Below are 17,922 nucleotides of genomic sequence, written 5' to 3'. Positions count from 1 at the left end.
TACACTCGTAAGATATTGTTCCATTGTTTTAAGTTGTTGTAAAAGTTGAACTTAGTGCCACCCAGATGCTTTGGGGGAAATCCAGCCCTTGAGAGAATTTTCAAACCTAATCTTAAAGGTTTGCAGGAAATCACTGATCAGACCTGGGAGCTTCCTAACGGCTTCAGAGCCCTACAATTATCTTTCATTTTAGGAGCAACAGATGCTACTTTATCATCTTTGGTTCGGGGTAAAACTTGAGGATTTTATCTATACCTATCTATCTATTACTATAGAATGAAAACAACAACACGAAGTTGTTTAAAACAACTTATCTAAAAGCTGAGTCATGGCAACTGGACTTCTAGTTTTTAGGTCAAAACGTTTTATCACTAATCCAAGTGGCTTCTTCAGTCTAAGGAAAATCTAGTAGGAATCTCAAATTTATCTTTCAGGTTGGTTTCACTGCACCCCTTAGCCTGAATAGGCTTGTTAGGTGAACAATGAAAGTGAGAACAGGTGAGGGGTTGTTAGTATCTAATAGTTGACTCTTGTCTTCATGCAGTCAGCTCCAAAATGGGCCTCTACAGTGCTCTGAAACTGACAGGAAAACTGCCTAAGGTGTGATAAGTTAAGAGTTAATCATTCATCCAACACAGGCAGCTCTGTACTCACACTGAAATAGTCATAAAGATTTCTATTTCCTGTAAAATATGGATGTTAAAGTGAGTTAGTGTTCTAACTTGCATATTGAGGCATTATAAGCACTGTATACATACATATATGTATGCACCACTATTAGCTTAAAGCTGCGCTAGTCGAAATTGTTCGATAAATAATGCATTTAATGACTGGGGTTTGCTCACTGTGACAACTTAGGAGTTTCTCTGAGCCCTGTGCACATTTTAGCCTCTTCAAGGGAATTGTTTTTGTTCCCCCACTAGAATTTCTGTCCTCATGAGCCTTTCAGTGAAGAAAGTTCTGATAAACCTACTGTACATTACCTGTCTAGCACTAAAGAGCAGACAGACAAACTAGCAGGTAACATACTGTAGTGAAGCAGTTAGTAGCTGAAGAACCAGCTATTAAAACTGCACATGCCCACAGTTTTGTATTAATAATAGGTCAAAGGACTGTTTGTAATGTGAATGTTTGGCTTTTAGTGAACCTACAAAATAATCTTTGTACCATTGACTGCAGTTCCCCTCAGCACTACAGACCCTTTTAGCTTCTTTTAGCTCATTGTTTTGGTTTTACATTCCACAGTTTGATTTGATTTGACACTCAGCGCCAACACCAACCTTGCTGCCATTTTTAGCATGAAAGATTATGTACACTGTAAAACCATTATGCACTACTTAAAGACAGACACTTTAGTAACTAAACTGATATTTCCATCAGGGTTTAGAGGAGCTAAGGGAGCTAAAAGGCGAGTTGTTATTGCACTTACATTCACCAGACTGCCAAAAGCAAACACTGTAATCCTAATGCTGCTCTGTTTGATTAATGTGCAACTGCTTGCTAACACTTCAGCCATAAAGACTTAATAAGGTGATATGTCCAGGTTGTGCTTTTTAGCTTGTATCACTTCCCTCAAGTGACCAAACTAATGATTAATGCAGCTTTAATAATTACATTTAGACATAATTAGAATATTTGATGCAATACATTAAAAGTACATTTGACATAGAAAATACTCTATTTTTTCCAGAAACAAAATTACAAAGTGGGAGGGAGCAGTGAAAAATGCATCAACAGTAATTGAGACCCTGATAACAAATAAAATTTGTGTGTCATGGTCATGTCTTCACACCAACTTTTTTGACTTGGCTTGGAAAGATTATGGGAATTCTGCTTTACATTTTGTTAAACAGTTGCTTCTTGGTGATATTTGGAGCAGCCATCATGCAGTGTTGTCTATGCTTTAGTGGAATTTGAATGTGATATGACATTGTTTTCTGTAGAAGTTATTCAGTCCCACTAGTTATTATATATATCACATCTAAAGCACATTAAAACACTTGTGATGCCTTGTGAGCACCACTTCAAATAAAGTGTTGCAAATCTTTGGATGCTCTTCCTTGCTATGGACATGACACAAGGAGGATTAGAGGCAGAGGGCAGTGCCAACTTCAGTAGGAATGGGGATCCATGTCATGGTGAAATAACAGTGGTAACCACAAACCTCGTTACCTCTTTGTGTGACATAATGTTCCCCAGTGTATCACAACCCAGAGCTAATAGAAGGGTTATGTTCTCTTTGGGAAATGACATGTGTTTCAATCTGGTGTGCAGAGCGAAAATATCTGACGAGTCTCTTAGACTGCTGCTACAGTTGACAGTAGGCCCACAGTAAGGCGTGCCTGTCCTATCAGCTCAGACCCACAGCTACAAGAAAACAGTACCTTCATTTACTATGGCTGCTATCAACAATCCCATTACACTCCTTTTACTTCATGACTTATTTTACTTTCTGAGGATGTGAATGGCTGCCTGTTTTTTTGGGAGGCCGACTAACAGGCCTGACGACTTTTATGTGCAATCTGTGGGCTAAGTAATGGTAATGGCATATATAATAATCTCTAATATTAAAAATATTAAAATCAGAAAGATGACTGACCTCTTCTTCCTTTTGTCTAGATTTGGAAACTGATGGGAAAACACAAGTTTATAGTTTGTATTACCTGTCATTTTTCATTTATAAACAGATAAATGTGATCAGGACAAACAGAGAAAGCCAGGACAAAGGATACATATGTACTCCGCCAATATATGTCTATCCATCTTTGTAATAATAACAATAATAATTATACTACTACTAATATAATAATAATAATAATCATCATCATCATTATTATTATTATTATTATTATTATTTTACATGCTTATAAGCAGGACAAAATTAAATCTAAAATTTAATTGTATTATTCTGACCTCTGATGGCTACATTCATAATTACATTGAGTTTTTCCGGAGAAAAGAATAACTTAATGCTGTAAATAATTTCACTTATTAAATTAAAACATATTAGGCGTGTTACATTTCCCAATTGCAGCATATTGTAGTTTATCGTTAAACAATTAAAGTTAAAAAAACGCCCGCAGAATGTAATAGAGTTTGGCGACTATTTAACAAAAGGACTCATTAAAATACGAAGCAGAAGAAACAGCCTGTGACGACATTGTAACAGAGTTCGAGTCAGACTGAATCGATTACTCTGGTCTTGAAGTAGACCTCAGCGCAGCGCTCTGATTGGTTGAAGTGACATGGCGCCAAAACAGCAAGAGAAGTAAACATTAGCTAAAGTGGAGGTTTCTGCTTAAAATTTCAGCGAATATATTGGCATTTCGCTCCTGTTTTTCTCATTCTGGTAGAAATGGATACACAGTCGTATGTTCCCGTACAACCTGGAGTGGGGATGGAAGAGAATTTCCTGTCTCTCGACGATATTTTACTCTCTCATGAGAGACTCCCCATCCGGACGGAGTGCATTTTCCCCCGGCTTGGATTCCTGGAGAAGTCGGGTGACACGCAGGACATACCGGAGGTCGGTCCATTTACTGACAGAACATATATAAACTCAGTGTCAGTCAAGATATTTTAAATGTGTTTCGCTTAAGATAACAGTCTCGACCAGAACGGAACTCCAAAGTAACCTAGATGTTTAATTTAACTGAATGTTTTTACTATGTTTTATATACATGCACAAGCTTATTCAATGAAACAGAAATATATCATATTACACATACGTCACAGTAGGAGGTTTTAAACAAAACGTTACTGAGAGAGTTAGTTATTGGCTCACACTGTGCACTGTACCAAATCAGAAAAAGTTGGGACAGTATGTCAAATCACAATTAAATCTGAAAATAGTCTTTTGTAAATCATCTGTGTCCTGAAACCAATACAGTAGCACATCGTTTGATGCATTGATTATATTCATTGCTCAACATAAACACACATTTCAATTCTCAGGCCTGTAACACATTTAAAAAGAAGTTGCACTTCAGAGAGCTAGTAATGAGGTTAAATATTAAATACTGTGATTTGATTAAGGTGAAGTCATCAGGTGATTGCAGTCATGATTTAGTGCAAAGGTGGCATCCAGGAAAGGCCAAGCCCTTTAGGAGCAAAGAATCACTGGTTTACCAACATATGTGTGGGAAAATTATTGAAATGCTTAAAAATAATGAGAATAAGAAGGATAGGAAGGAATTGGATATGCTATGCTGTACGGTGCATAACATAATTCGAGGATTGAAGAAATTTCAGTAAGTAAAGGGCACAAGCCTGAACTGTATGACCATGCTCTCCAATCCTGCAATATAACCATCACGACAACATCGTTTCCAGGGCATCCTTACATAGTTCAAGGCAATTCAAAACCTCATACTGCGTACATTACCAAGGCATGGCCACAGAGGAAAAGACCAGAAGAATGGGACAAAGCTACATCTAAAACTCTTAATCACTTGGTGTCCTCAGTCCCTAAACATCTTTTAAGTGTAGTGAAAAAAGAAATGAAAACATCACGCCATGGTAAATGCTTTACTGTACCAACTTTTAAAAAAAAAAATGTGTTGCAGGTATAAGAATTGAAATGAGTGTTCATTTAAAACAAATGAATAAAATCGATGATGTGGTGGTGTGTTGTTTTCATTGTAGCACAGGACACAGATGATTTACAAAACACTGATTTAAGTTTTAATTGTGATTTTACATACTATCCCAACTTTTTCTAATTTTGGGTTGTGCTGTTATTCTGATGTAAATCAAGGACATGTTTTTTTATTATTTTAAAATAGATTTAAAGTGTAGCTTCTCTCAACTTCCTTTCTATTAATGGGAACTTCCTACTATTTTTAAATGTCTGCTTGTTTCCCTCACTTGCTTCCTATCCTCTAATCGTGGAAAGAAATCAGGAGAGAGGAGGTGAGGGACCTAAAAATGAGACGTCATCAGACAACAGACGTCATCTGACATGACATCAGTTTGTGATGAAGAGCTGGCTCAGCTGTCAGTCTGGAGGTGTTATGGGCTCTGTATGGCTTCTAGTTTGTACTTCCACAGATAATGTGATATACTGTTGCCTTCCAGTATGACAGTAGCAAAAGTGAAATATCTCTTCATCTGTACCTCTGTCTTACTTTAAATAAGCCACCTTGACAGCATAGCACATTCATTAGAAATCTCCATGTCTGTTGTCTATATTGTCAATAGATCCATCAATGCAGACTTGGTTGCAATTGCATTAGCCCTATTGTTGAGCACCCTAACATCAACTGCGAGCTGGAAAGTGGCCTGCAACCAGCAACAAAATGAGAAATAGCACTGTCATAAGTCCCGGACTGAACAAGCATGTCTGTCGTGTGCACAGCTGTGAATGCAGCTCACTGCTCAGGAAGGACACGCCAGCAGCATTTTAGAATGTGAGGTGCTGTCACTGCAAGAGGCACAGAGAACTGCGTTGGACAGTTTCACTCTCCTCATCACCACTGTGGGCTCTATCCTCACAATTGCATTGCAGAGCAAGTGTCTTATATTATAGTATTATATATTCAGGCTCACTGTCTGAAATGTGAAACTCTTATTGTATTTGCTGAACTAAATACATTTTACACAATAATAATGCCAGTGTAACCTTTGGCTCCATTACTGACCCCAGTGTGCAGGGGTCTTGCCAGCTACTTTGGCTCTGAGTTCTGCTTCTTTTCTCTCAGGGTACAAAGATGGAGCTACCCCTGTGGCTGACCAAGGGTCTGTACGAGAGGAAGAAGAAGGTGCTCTCTGTGGAGCTTCCTAAGGTGTACAGAGAGGGCTGGAGGACTGTGTTCAACGCCGACCCCAAGGTGGTGGACCTCCATAAGATGGGACCCTATTACTATGGCCTGGGATCCCAGATGCTACACTTTGACAGTCCAGAAAATCTAGAAATCGCACAGACACTGCTACAGGTGAAGAGCACACGCAAACAATAATACAGTGGCTAATCAAATCTCATTTTTCATAATAGTTTATAACAGTATCCAGATCTGAACTGGATAACCATTGAGGAATAATACATATTGAAATCAGACAGGGGTCTTTGGTATATACAATATATGGTGATTTATTTCCTTGATCAAAAGCAGACCTTTTAATAAATCTATGAAAAACAGCATGCACCTATGACCTCTGGGAGATGGGACACACCACAGGTATTACATGGGCTTAAACTCATAAGTAGAGGCAATACATTTTAATATATAAGTGCAATTTTAAATTCTCATCATGTACTGAATGTGTCCACATTTTAAGCTTGGCTTGCAGCAATTTTGTGCTTAAACATGTGTCAAATTTTTCTGGTAAACACCCTAAGTAGAGCACATTTTTTTTAGCTTATAATAGGCAAATGTAATTATTTCAAATTTTTGCTAGAAGCATAATTTTTTTTTGTCTCTATTTAGAACAGGTGTCTGACTTAGGCGTGAGGAGTGCATGTGAAGCACGCAGTAGGATTGACAGTATATCATAAGTGTACTGTGTTTGTTAACTAGTGTTTAGATGAGAGAGAACAGTATGAGTTTGCAGTTCCAACAATTTGCTGGTTTTCTTTAAACGTATTAATAAATGTGTGGAAAATTTAATTGAAATACACATTTAAATGGAAATGTTTTATATGCGCTTTATTTTGCTGCTAGTGCAATAAGTGATTTTTACTTCTTTTTTATTTTATAATAAAAATATTTGATAATTATACAATAATTCACACAGGGACTGTCTGTTTGATCCTTATCTAGGAATTAGTTCCATGCTGGTAAAATACCTGGATTTGTTAGCTCTGCAGCAAACAAATCCTTTACTCAATCTTTCATTCATGTTGTCTGTTTTGTCTCTTAATAATGAATTGATGCTACAATAATCAAACATGGCAGACAGGCCTAAACATTCTGAATTTAATGGAATAACTGCTCATTGTTTAAATTTCTCAATATTCATGTACGTTAATGTAAGAGTTATTCCATATTCTGTCAACCATCACAACACAGTGCAGCAAATTTTTTTTCACTGTATTTTTTTGGTTTTGAAAAAATATTTCTAGCTTCTACAGCTACACTGAAAAGGTAAAATGAGTGAGGACAGGGCCAATAAATGTCAGAGCAATGATTCTCCACCAATTTTGTGTTCCTGGGAAGGATACTGATCCCCTGGATTGTCCTGTAGTTCCACCATTTTTTGGTTTTGCCTCTAGTATGATATTTGGAAGAAACATTCCCCCAGAAAATGAATCTCAAAAGTTTTAGTGATCCACTCAATTTTCCTGTAGCGGTGTGCAGGGGATGCTCTGAATTTTCAAATTTCTCACAAGGTCAGGTTTGTAATGTACTAAATAGGTTGTAAGCCAAAGGATACATATGTGAAAAAATATTTTAAAATAAGTGTCAGAACATATTGGAGGTCCTGTAACAGATAGATCCTTGTTTGTAGGACAAATGTCTCACTTGACATAAGTAGAGGTTTTGCAGCCAGTGTTATTTAACAGAGTACAGCTAGAGGGTGCAATCAGATCAGAAAACATGACATGACATACTGGTTCCCTGGTGCAGCTGTTACCAGGCAGGTTGACTAAAGTCTGATTGCCAGACTGAGACCCAAACAGTATTGTTGCACATTATAGGACTTCCTCATACCACACCACAAGGATTTCTTATATTTTAAGGGCAAAATTGATCTTCATGGTAGTGTTTGACCATATGGTCTCCATAATCTTCTGAATCTTTGTTTAATATCATCCCTGTCCTTAACTACCTGATTTACCAAGAATCAAGGAGTGAGTGAGAACGGCTTGTTATGTGCTGTCTGTGTTCAGTCATGTGTAGTACAGGTTATGGCCCAGGCACCGTGCTAAGATTGTAGAAACAAAACTTTTATGTAACATAGCAGGGCCAGCTCTGGTCAGTATTTTTGAAATTTGTTGTTTCACATAAAAGCAAGCACTGTAAAGTGAAAGGATACATATCTGAAGTATCCCCTAACATTTTTTATCAGTGGTGCCAGCTGAGTCAAACTCTTCATATGTCCTGTATTCAGACATTCATCGGTCGGTTCCGGCGGACCATGGACTCTTCCCAGAATGCCTACAATGAGGACACATCTGTGCTGGTGGAGCGTCTAGACTGTCTGGAGAAGAATCTGTTTAGGTCAGGGCAAAGTGGACTCCATGGTTTCCAGAGCTGGGAGAAGGGTCAGGCCTCACAACTCACTGCCTCCAGTCTGGTTCTTAATTACCGCAAGAGGAAGCTCGCTGACGTACAGCCATGATTGGGACCTGCAGCGAAAAAATGGTCAGTGTTAGGTCAGTATTTCAGAGCACAGCAGCAACAGGCTATTGCTTATTGGAGCTTTCTTTGTCCATGGACAAATCCACCACCTGAGTCACGCTGTCTGTGTTGGGATGACGGCCTTGCATCAAACATGATAGCAATCTTAATGTGTTTCCTACTTATTTTGTGTCATTGTTTTGCAGTGATAGTGGAGCTGAAGTGTTGATTGCTGATTTGGGATGAACATGCAGTGGGTGTATAAATATTCAGATTTCATCATTTTGAGTGTTAATAAAGTGTTTTGTCACATAGAAAGTAAATGACTCCTAACATTTGGTGCTTACAGCTTTACAATGGCAAAAAGTTTCATAACCAACAGTGAACTTTAAAATATTTAGGCTAGTATCTAGGGGTGATTGATAAGTAACTATTTTGCTTTGGTATATGTAATTTTATCTGACTACTACTCTAATTCAGTAATTTCTAAATTGCCTACTAATAGAAATCTTGGTTTTGCAAATATTTCCATGGAATCTTGTATAAGTCTGCTGTTTGAACATGTACCTGCCGCCACACTAGTTGGGATCCATCTGTCCTTATGTATCATACATAGTCTTAAAAAATAGGAAAAAATCATTTCCAAATGTTAACTAGAACGGTACTATGCCTTAACTGTTGTTATGAATACGATTATAAGTATTGCCATCATGCAGACTGAGGTCACTTCTAAATGCCAACCATTGAGCACAGTGAGCAGAAAATGCAGTGACCACCTACCAGGCACCAAATGCTGATAAAATGTGTCCTTGTTAGAATTATCAGTGAGGGTCACCCACCATGTGGAATGAGTTACTGAGACAACAGTGTTTGGAATGCATTTAGAAACAGTGCTCAGCTTAAAACGTTTTACTGCAACCCACACAACTCCTTACCATGCTCTGCGTGTGAGCGAATCAGTGCAGCAGACAGGTTATTGATGAACTTCTATCAGGCTGCTGACCTTTCAGAGCAACAGCGTCTAAACTAGAAACGTTCCTCTGCTATCTCTTCAAGTGTTAAGCTGCCTAACATTAGATAATATGGACATTAATGGTGATATGGGAAAAGAAAGTTGGGCAGAGGTAGACTTATATGAAAGACCTGTAGAACATTACTGACCCCTGCTGGTAAGAGAGGTTATTTGACTTCTCTCCAAGGGTCTGTGATATCTACAGTAACAATGTCAATATATTTGTTAATGTGTGGTTGTGAAGTCTAACCTTTCACGCTGTACTGTATACCATATATTGCTATATATGTGATAAGCAACCTATACATAGGGCTACCACAGTCACCGACCTCCACACACCATTAATACTTAAAATAAATTACTTATGTTTCTTTGCACTTATTATCATTGCAAATTTTAAGATGGTTTCTGCCTCCACCTGTCCCTTAGTGACAATGTCTGTGCCTTCGCTGCTTGATTGTGTCGTCGTGATTTAATGTGCTGAGTATTGTCAATTTCCTACCATGACCAATATTACAATCAGTGCGACACACTTTGCAAAAGGCGGGGACATTGTCAATTTGAGATATGAGAATAAATTCTTCCATCCAGCTGTTTGTTTTGCAGACGTTTGGTGTGAAATGTGGGAGACTCCTGGGAAAAACAGGAGTCTTGACAGGTATGGTGTCCGCTGGGATGCATCATCAGTGATGTTTCCTGGGTTCATTGGGTGTTTCACGTCTCACAACATCATATACCCTCGCCTGGGTGACCCAAGCTCTGAGTTATGTCCCAGCAACGTTTAACCATGGGTCACCACCACTCAGCCACCTGGAGGCACTCTCTGCTACCTCAGTTGCAGCCCTAATGGCTGTTCTTCTCAGCAGTCTACTCATGCCCAGTAGTGCTTGCCCTCTTTCCAGCAATCTTCCAAGACTCCCTGGTATTTGGCAAGCTTCCTCGTCAATGCGGTCTTCCCATGGCACAGTTAACTCTATCAGAGTAAGTTGTATCAATGCTTCGGATAAGATGACAATATCTGGTTGCAATGATGTTACTGCAATGTGTATCGGTTTCCCCAGGTCAACTATTAGCTGTCCCATCTCATCCAGGCCCCCTATTGCCTCATATCTGCCATCCTGCTCATCCTCCACTGCTGCTCTCACATCTTCCTGTATGTAAGTTGTCATTTCTCCTTGCCCCAAACCCTTTGGTACTGGGGCACTGGAAAGGTGCCCAAGCTTAGGTATTGATGTAATAAAACATGTGATGGTGGCCCAGTCATAGCTGTGTGCTATAATGTGGGTCAATTAATGGCCAGCAAGTTAGGAGATAGATCAATAGTGATGGAAATATTGACGTTGCCTCTGACCTGTAATGTCTGATATGGGACTGTCATGACACAGGAAGGGATGCACAAAAAGCATTGTTACTGTTTTATTGGGCTGTATAATGTCTTTTGATTCTTCATTCAAACAAACATATTTTGTTTTTCTCAGCATAACCTATATAGGAACAGAGACTGTTACTGATGTTGCATACCACAGTTCCAGCGTCTTCCTCCCTCTGATCACAAGACATCATCAGGACGTATCTGGGCTTTTGATCAGCAAGACACCACACACTCCAGCTCTGCAGCCTGACTCTGTGCAGCATGTCCACACCAGCCCAACTATCCATTATTATGCAAGTAACATTTCTTTTAATGCTAACTGCTGCCTAAATGAAAATGGGTTTTCTGTTATAATACCTTTGTCATTGCTTTCACCTGCTGCTCTCGGGGGATGGTGAGTTACTGCTACAAATTTTATATTATTCCATAAATCCCGATTTCGGTATTCACTTTGTGTTTCATGTCCATGGTTACTGCATCTTGTTTTGTGTTTAGTCAGTATGTTATGGCATGTTGTGTTCGGATGGCTAAATGGAGTAGGGGCTACCACGACTACGTGCACAGGCAGGTTGTCTGGCCTCCTGGCAGTGGCAGCAGCAGCTATTTGGCAGTGCTGGAGGAAATCATTGAGGGCTCTACACATTAGGATGTGACTCTGAGACTTAAAATAAGTCTTGTGGGTATAACATGAAATGTACACCATTCATAAACTTAAGCACCTGCATAAACTAAAATATTGATAAGGATAAACACCATTCCTTTGCTTCTCTTTGATATATACTTATCAGTGTGCATTCAAACATTAAACTTCTGTTTTTCATGCCTGATTGCTAAACAGTGTCATGATCCTGGAATCTTCTGCAAAGCCATTAACTCTGTGATTGGTCCTCTGCTCAGCCATCCAGTTTAATCTTCCTCTATGAGATATAATTTATTCATCACTTTAACAACAAAATAATGGGGATGCACATTAATATAGAATTAAGAGAGTCTGATGTTGACTGGTGCCATTCTTCAGCAACAGTTGGAATCTCTCCATCAACCGTCAGACACACTTGTATTTCCAAAATGATCAACCTGCCTTTCAGACTGCATTCCTATGTGCTTTTTTAAAATGTTTTTCCAGATATTTTAGTCATTGTTAGCTTCTGTCTTCTGGAATTGTTTATCCCATATCAAAGAAGCCCTCTTTGTATCCCTTTGTTTTAAGTACTCTTATACCCATTTCTAAGGTGCTCCTTTTTTTCCAAGAATTAAGAAAAGATTTTTGACACAGTTGATTTTATAAACAGTAACAGAGTCACATTTTTGAAATAAAAAATCAATTAGTTTTTCACTCTCTACATGCCACTGAGAGGTTCAGTGACTCACTCCTTGCTGCTGATGAAGGCCTGTGCTCCATTTTAATTCTGCATGATTTTGGTCTATTCTGGGACCATTTTTATTCACTGTATTTGTGCTACCTCTGGACAAAATCGTGCGTTGACTTAATGTTGATTTGAGATATATATAATCTCTCCAGCATCTTCTGGGTGTAAGCCAGGGCCTCCTATGGAAGTTGTCCAGGAGGCATCCTAATCGGGTGCCAGAACCACCTCAGCTGGCTCCTTATGATGTGAAGAAACAACTCCTACTCCAACCTCTCTTTGGATGTCAGAGCTCCAAACCCTATCGCTAAGGCCGAGCCCAGCCAACCCACGGGGGAAACTCATTTTGGCTATTTGTAGTCGCAATATCATTATGTTGATCACTATCCATAACTCTCTGGCAGAGAATCATGGCTGACTCATGTCAGCCGCTTCACATTGAGCTGCAAACTGCCCCAATGCCGACTCAAAGCAATGGCCCTGGTACCCCTTACTCTTACACTGCCCCTCAGAGAACCCCCTCATGGAAACTGGTTGTAGGACCCTGTGTGCCTTATCTAATGTTAATACAGAACCTTTATCTCCTCCAGACTTGAGATTTTATGGTGAGAAATCTAAACAGAGTGAATTCTGTTTGTAGCTGAAACTAAGCATTGCTGTCTAATTACCTGTCTCTGCAGACAGATCTATAAAAGGCTTTTCATTATATTTGTCTGTGGGTCATGGTGGCAGTCTCAGTCAACGGTTTAAGCAAAGGGCAGGCTGCGGGCACACATCCAGAAAACAGGAATACAAGACACTAATTCTGCCTCTGGCTTCTGTCTGCTTTAAGGGCCTTTGACATGTGGTATTTGTTGTGAGACCATTTACGTATACGATAAAATGTTGTGAGAAGTACAAAGCTTGTTCTGTCTCTCATTTTATACATATAATTCCATATGTATTAATGACATTTCTAGTATATCTTTCTTTTTAGTCATGTTTCAGCCCAGTTTTTTTTTTATCACTTTCACCCACCTTGGGGACATTGTGAAGGAAGAGCACATCAGTGAACAAGAAGTTACTTTACAAGGTTCCAGACAGCTAATAAATCGTTAACGTCTGTACTTTTATTGAAGTTGTGCTTCATTGTAGCTCAATTGAATATGTTGTAAAACTGCTGGATTCACGGACTGATTTATGGTTCAGACTGTGCAAAGACACCCAAACTGTCAGGTCAGTGTTTTCTTGGCTTGTGTAGATGAAAACGTTGATTTGAGTGTGTCTGCTGGTCAAATGAGTTTTTGCCAGCATGAAATGACAGAGTACTGTACCGTAAAACACTTGACTAATAAAATCCAGTCCTCAAGGAACACCTGACAGTGCACGGCCTCCATTTACAGCTGAAGATCACATCATACTTGAAAACTGCCCTATGAATTTGAGAATCCTAAAATAAGTCAAGGTTTTGAAATTGCATATTTTAAAATTGACTTTTAAGAATGACACTAGGTGAAATTTTGCCCTTTTAGAGCTAAAATGTTTTATGTACTTGTAGCGTACATATTTAAGGACATCCCCTGTTATGTGTATCGCACGAACTATACTATGTAGACTATGGGTTTGTGTGCTAGGTTGTGAGTGTGCATGGGCACAGGTCCATTTTTTTACAAGGTGTGCCCAATGTGTCTCTGCACTATTAAGATGCTACTTATTGGTGGTGTTCCATGTGAAGTCCTTTGCATTCTGGGAGAGATGTTGTTCAGGTTTAACGCTGTTACTCTTAGTTTTACATCAAGTTACACGTGAGGGTGAGCAGGCAAATGTTTACCTGTTCACCTTCTTGCTAACATTAGTCTAAACCTCAATGTCAAACACAAGCTGGTTGCATTCATTGTTTCTATATTATGGATTTTTCTGTCAAGGGAGCCAAGTTTGATTCCACATACAAAATGTTGATGAGATAGATGCTTAGTCAATATTCTAACCAAGTATGGAGATGTTTTAACAGCAGTTTGTACCGTTTGCTAGTTAACTAATATAATGTTTGTCTTAGAGTAATTTTATACTCATTCTATTCTCTGGTCTACGCTCATTTAACTCACTCTGACAGCCTCCACCTGTCAGTTGTTAACCAGCCTAATCAAAGATAGTGATGAATCTGCAGTCTAGGCTTATAGCAGCACATTTAAGGGATTGTTCAGGGTCACCTGAGCCAGCCCTAACTATAAGCTTTGTCAAAAAGGAAGGCTTTAAGTCTAGCCTTAAAAGTACAGAGAGTGTCTGCCTCCTGAACCCAGACTGGGAGCTGGTTCCACAGGAGAGGAGCTTGATAGCTAAAGGCTCTGCCTCCCATTCTACTTTTGGAAACTCTGGGAACCACAAGTAGACCTGCACTCTGACAACGAAGTCAGTCACAGGGCATGTCACGTGTCCACACACATTGGAACTCATTGAGATTTCTTTCAAGTGAATGGGGTAGACGCCTCTTGGAGGATCAAATGAGGAAAAGGCACTAGTCTAGATCTGCATTTCGTTGCAAGATGGTTAACAAATTGTTAGGAGACAGTGCTGGATCTTCTGTCCATTTACTAGCACTCTATTTAGGATAATCACAAAACACAAACCCCATCTACTATGAGGTATTTAAGGTATGAGCTTGATCATCAAGGGATTTGTATGTGAGGGGAAGGATTTTAAATTGTATTCTGGATTTTACAGGGAGCCAATGAAGAGAAGCTAATACTGGAGAAATATGATCTCCTATAACATTGTGATTGCAATTACAGAACAGATTGCCAGGCAAAAATGGAAAAATAAAAAGAAGCTTTTACTGGCTGTAAACAAAGGAGCCAAGCGTGATGCCACAAACACACAGAGCTGATGGTTTTTCTGTTTTGTGATTATCCTAAATAGAGTGCCAGTAAATGGACAGCAGATCCAGCACTGTCTCATGACGATTTGTCAGCCACATTGCAACAAAACACAGATCTAGTGTAGTGCCTTTTCTTTATTGGATCGTCCAAGAGGCCTCTAGCCCATTCACTTCAGAGAAATCACAATGAGTTCCAATGTGCGTGTGTGTACATGTGCATTGTGGTGGGGAAGGCTATGTGTCTGAAAAATATAATATTCAAGGTTACTTTAATCAGAACCAACTTCAACAAAAAAGGGTGAGTCTGTTAACATTTTATTTTAATATAGTTATTCCACTTTCAGAAGTACCGTACTTCGTCAGCCATGACTGGTCACTGTCACCACTTTGCCACACAGAGGCATCTGACATGTATGCTGTGCCACAGATGAGAGAATAAATGAGTGATTTTGTGTTTTACATTGTTTTCAAAGAATCAGCACCTGATAAATTATACCGTAAACATTTGTGTAACCTTATTTATATTCCTACAATTGACTAACAATTAAAACATTAAAGAACATTCAAACAGTTACATTTAAAACATTTTTTCGTAGTTAACACACTTCACTTGAGTATATATTAAATATTTTTGCATCCTTATTAAACATACAGATTCACAAAAAAGTAAAAAATTATAAAGCCATGATAGATTGGGTATTTCTGTTGATTCTACTGGGTTAATTTGATCTATTAATAACACTGAGGCAAAGAGCTCCAATGCAAAATGCAAAGAGCACAACTTCACCATGATCACATTTTCTTGCTGCTTTACATTTTTTATTATTGCTTTGTGATTTATAGTTATTCTTTGTGGTACTCAATTTTTCTAGGCTTGGTAATTACAGTAAGTGCTACTCTTATATTGGTCTGATAAACACCCATATCCTGCCAAAAGTCCTGAGACGGGATCAGAGAACTTTGAGGCTATTAGCTTTCAGCTGTAGCACTTCCTAAAAGTTGAAATTGAAATGATTTCATTACATATTTATAAAACCTTACTGCTGCCACCCAAACTAAGAACACAGCTGCGCTTAGTATCTGTAACATATTTCTTCAAATTAGTGAGTTGTGAGTTGTTCAGACTTTATGTGTTTAGTCCAGCAGTTACACGGATATCAAACAGAAAGAAGGGTACATCTTTTAATTCCCCACTGTATTGTATTCTCCTCCACTCTTTTTAATCAACATCCCTTATGTTCAAAATCCTCTAAAAGGGATAAGAGCAGGAAGGAAGGAGAAGAGGAAAATGAGAGGGCATGGTTATGAAGACAAAGAACAGCAGTGCAACTGGATGTCAAGAAAGAAGAGAGAATAAAGTGGGAAAAAAGAAAGGAGGAAAAAAAAGGAGGGAGTGGCAGAGATCACTGCTGCAGCCAGGCCACATCACTGCAATGAAGTGTAAGGATTAGCTCTATCAGAAACAATGCCCCTGCTATGCTGTCCAAATGAGTATTATCACCCCTTCAGCCACACCTGTGGCTTAACAGCTACAGCTCATAGAAACTCCATCATGCCGTAGGCCTCATTTCATTATCTGTAGCAGATGGCAGGCAGCTATTTGGTAGCTGGTGATGTATGTGTCTAACTATGCCATAGCGATGCTGAACTGTTTGGACAGGGTTGTATGACTGTTTTGGACTCTGTGCTCTTGAAGCGAAGTGACTGAATGTTTTATTGCTGAGTGAAGGTTTGTCAGAAATTAGACAATACAATTTTGTTGATCAAAATATTCTGTTTATATGATTATAGATATTTAGCTGTTATTACTAGATTTATGGTCCTTTAAACTTCACTAATCGGTATTTGTATATAAAATAGGACAAATTAATAACTTGAAAGGTGATACTTAATGTAATGAACTCAACAAAAATGGTCATGTGACTTTGCAGCAATACAAATCTTCTAGTACCTTTCAGCAACTTGTTTTAAAAAGGTTTTGATACTTACTGTAGGCTACTGACGAGTGGGACCAAAAGTACAATGACAATGACAGTTGCTGCTCAGTTTAATGACACTTAAATCAAATCAAAAGATAAATCAGTTACAAAATGAAATGGGAAATGTCAGCAAGGGAACAAAGAGACATTGAACTGAATTACAGGGCTATGGAAGAAGCTGGGTAAGCCATCTGGATAGATTTTGTATAGTCTATACAGTGCCTAGAGTTGTTTGATGTTGGGTGTACGTGTTGAAATACTGTTGTCATGCCAATTTGTCTTCCCATTCATATCTCAAGTTACAGTATCTGGAGCAGGAGATTCATCAGTGACATAAGACAACATTTTTTTGTGGTTTTGCAGTTGACCTTATTTGTGTCTGAACGGCTTTTGAATGTTTTTGTATATAATCTCTTACTTAGAGAAATTCAAAGATTAAGAGGTTATATTTTTATATCTAGTATCATATCATGTTTGCAGATAGTAGAGTTTAGCCTAAATACTGCACTGTTTCTTTACACTGCCTGGGAAATATATGACATTTAGAAATACCAGTGAGTTGTTTGCTTTAAATTAACATGATCAACCATCACTGCTTCTTCAGTTGTAAATTATCAGCACAGCTTTCATATATCAAAAATAGTCAGGAGCCTATTTGCATTTATTTGTTACCTTTTAAAAAATACAATTTCAGTAACTACCTGGTCATCATCCACATCAAAGCAGCATGTCAAACCCAAACATCACTGTGTTACTGTGGTAAGGCTTTGGTGTAATTATGTGAAAATGTGTTATTCCTCTGTACCACGCAAAAATAACCTATGTTTTCAATTTTTACTCACGCTGCTTAAAGGAAACACACCATTTAGCTGGCGTGCTTAATAGGTCATCCAAATTTTTTGCAGTTGTTTCCTGCAAAGGCACCATGGGGTGTCCAAGGAGAGTTCAGATGGTGCACTGAGGATTTTAGCAACGTTGAAACAATTCAGTATTATATATAAAAGGGAATTCAATTCATTAGGATTGAATTCATTGATCCTGTTTCTTGAACTGATACAA

General features: G+C 38.6%; 1 protein-coding gene across 1 annotated transcript; it reads left to right on the top strand.

The window, feature by feature from the left end:
• The first annotated feature begins 3,255 nt into the window (after window positions 1-3,255).
• On the top strand, window positions 3,256-8,597 carry gins3 (GINS complex subunit 3). Its single transcript, XM_026311527.1, has 3 exons — window positions 3,256-3,526; window positions 5,700-5,933; window positions 8,050-8,597. Exons 1-3 carry the CDS (start codon window positions 3,356-3,358, stop codon window positions 8,278-8,280), a joined length of 636 nt encoding a protein of 211 aa, XP_026167312.1. The 5' UTR covers window positions 3,256-3,355; the 3' UTR covers window positions 8,281-8,597.
• The last annotated feature ends 9,325 nt before the right edge of the window (window positions 8,598-17,922 follow it).

Source organism: Mastacembelus armatus, chromosome 6, assembly GCF_900324485.2.
Source record: "Mastacembelus armatus chromosome 6, fMasArm1.2, whole genome shotgun sequence".
Taxonomy (NCBI): domain Eukaryota; kingdom Metazoa; phylum Chordata; class Actinopteri; order Synbranchiformes; family Mastacembelidae; genus Mastacembelus; species Mastacembelus armatus.
This window is presented reverse-complemented; position numbering and strand designations above follow the sequence as displayed.

Coding starts and splice junctions, on each gene's coding strand:
- gins3 (XM_026311527.1), top strand. CDS start 3,356: ATGGATACACAGTCGTATGTTCCCGTACAACCTGGAGTGGGGATGGAA. Junction 3,527..5,699: donor ACACGCAGGACATACCGGAG/GTCGGTCCATTT, acceptor CTTTTCTCTCAG/GGTACAAAGATGGAGCTACC. Junction 5,934..8,049: donor TCGCACAGACACTGCTACAG/GTGAAGAGCACA, acceptor TCCTGTATTCAG/ACATTCATCGGTCGGTTCCG.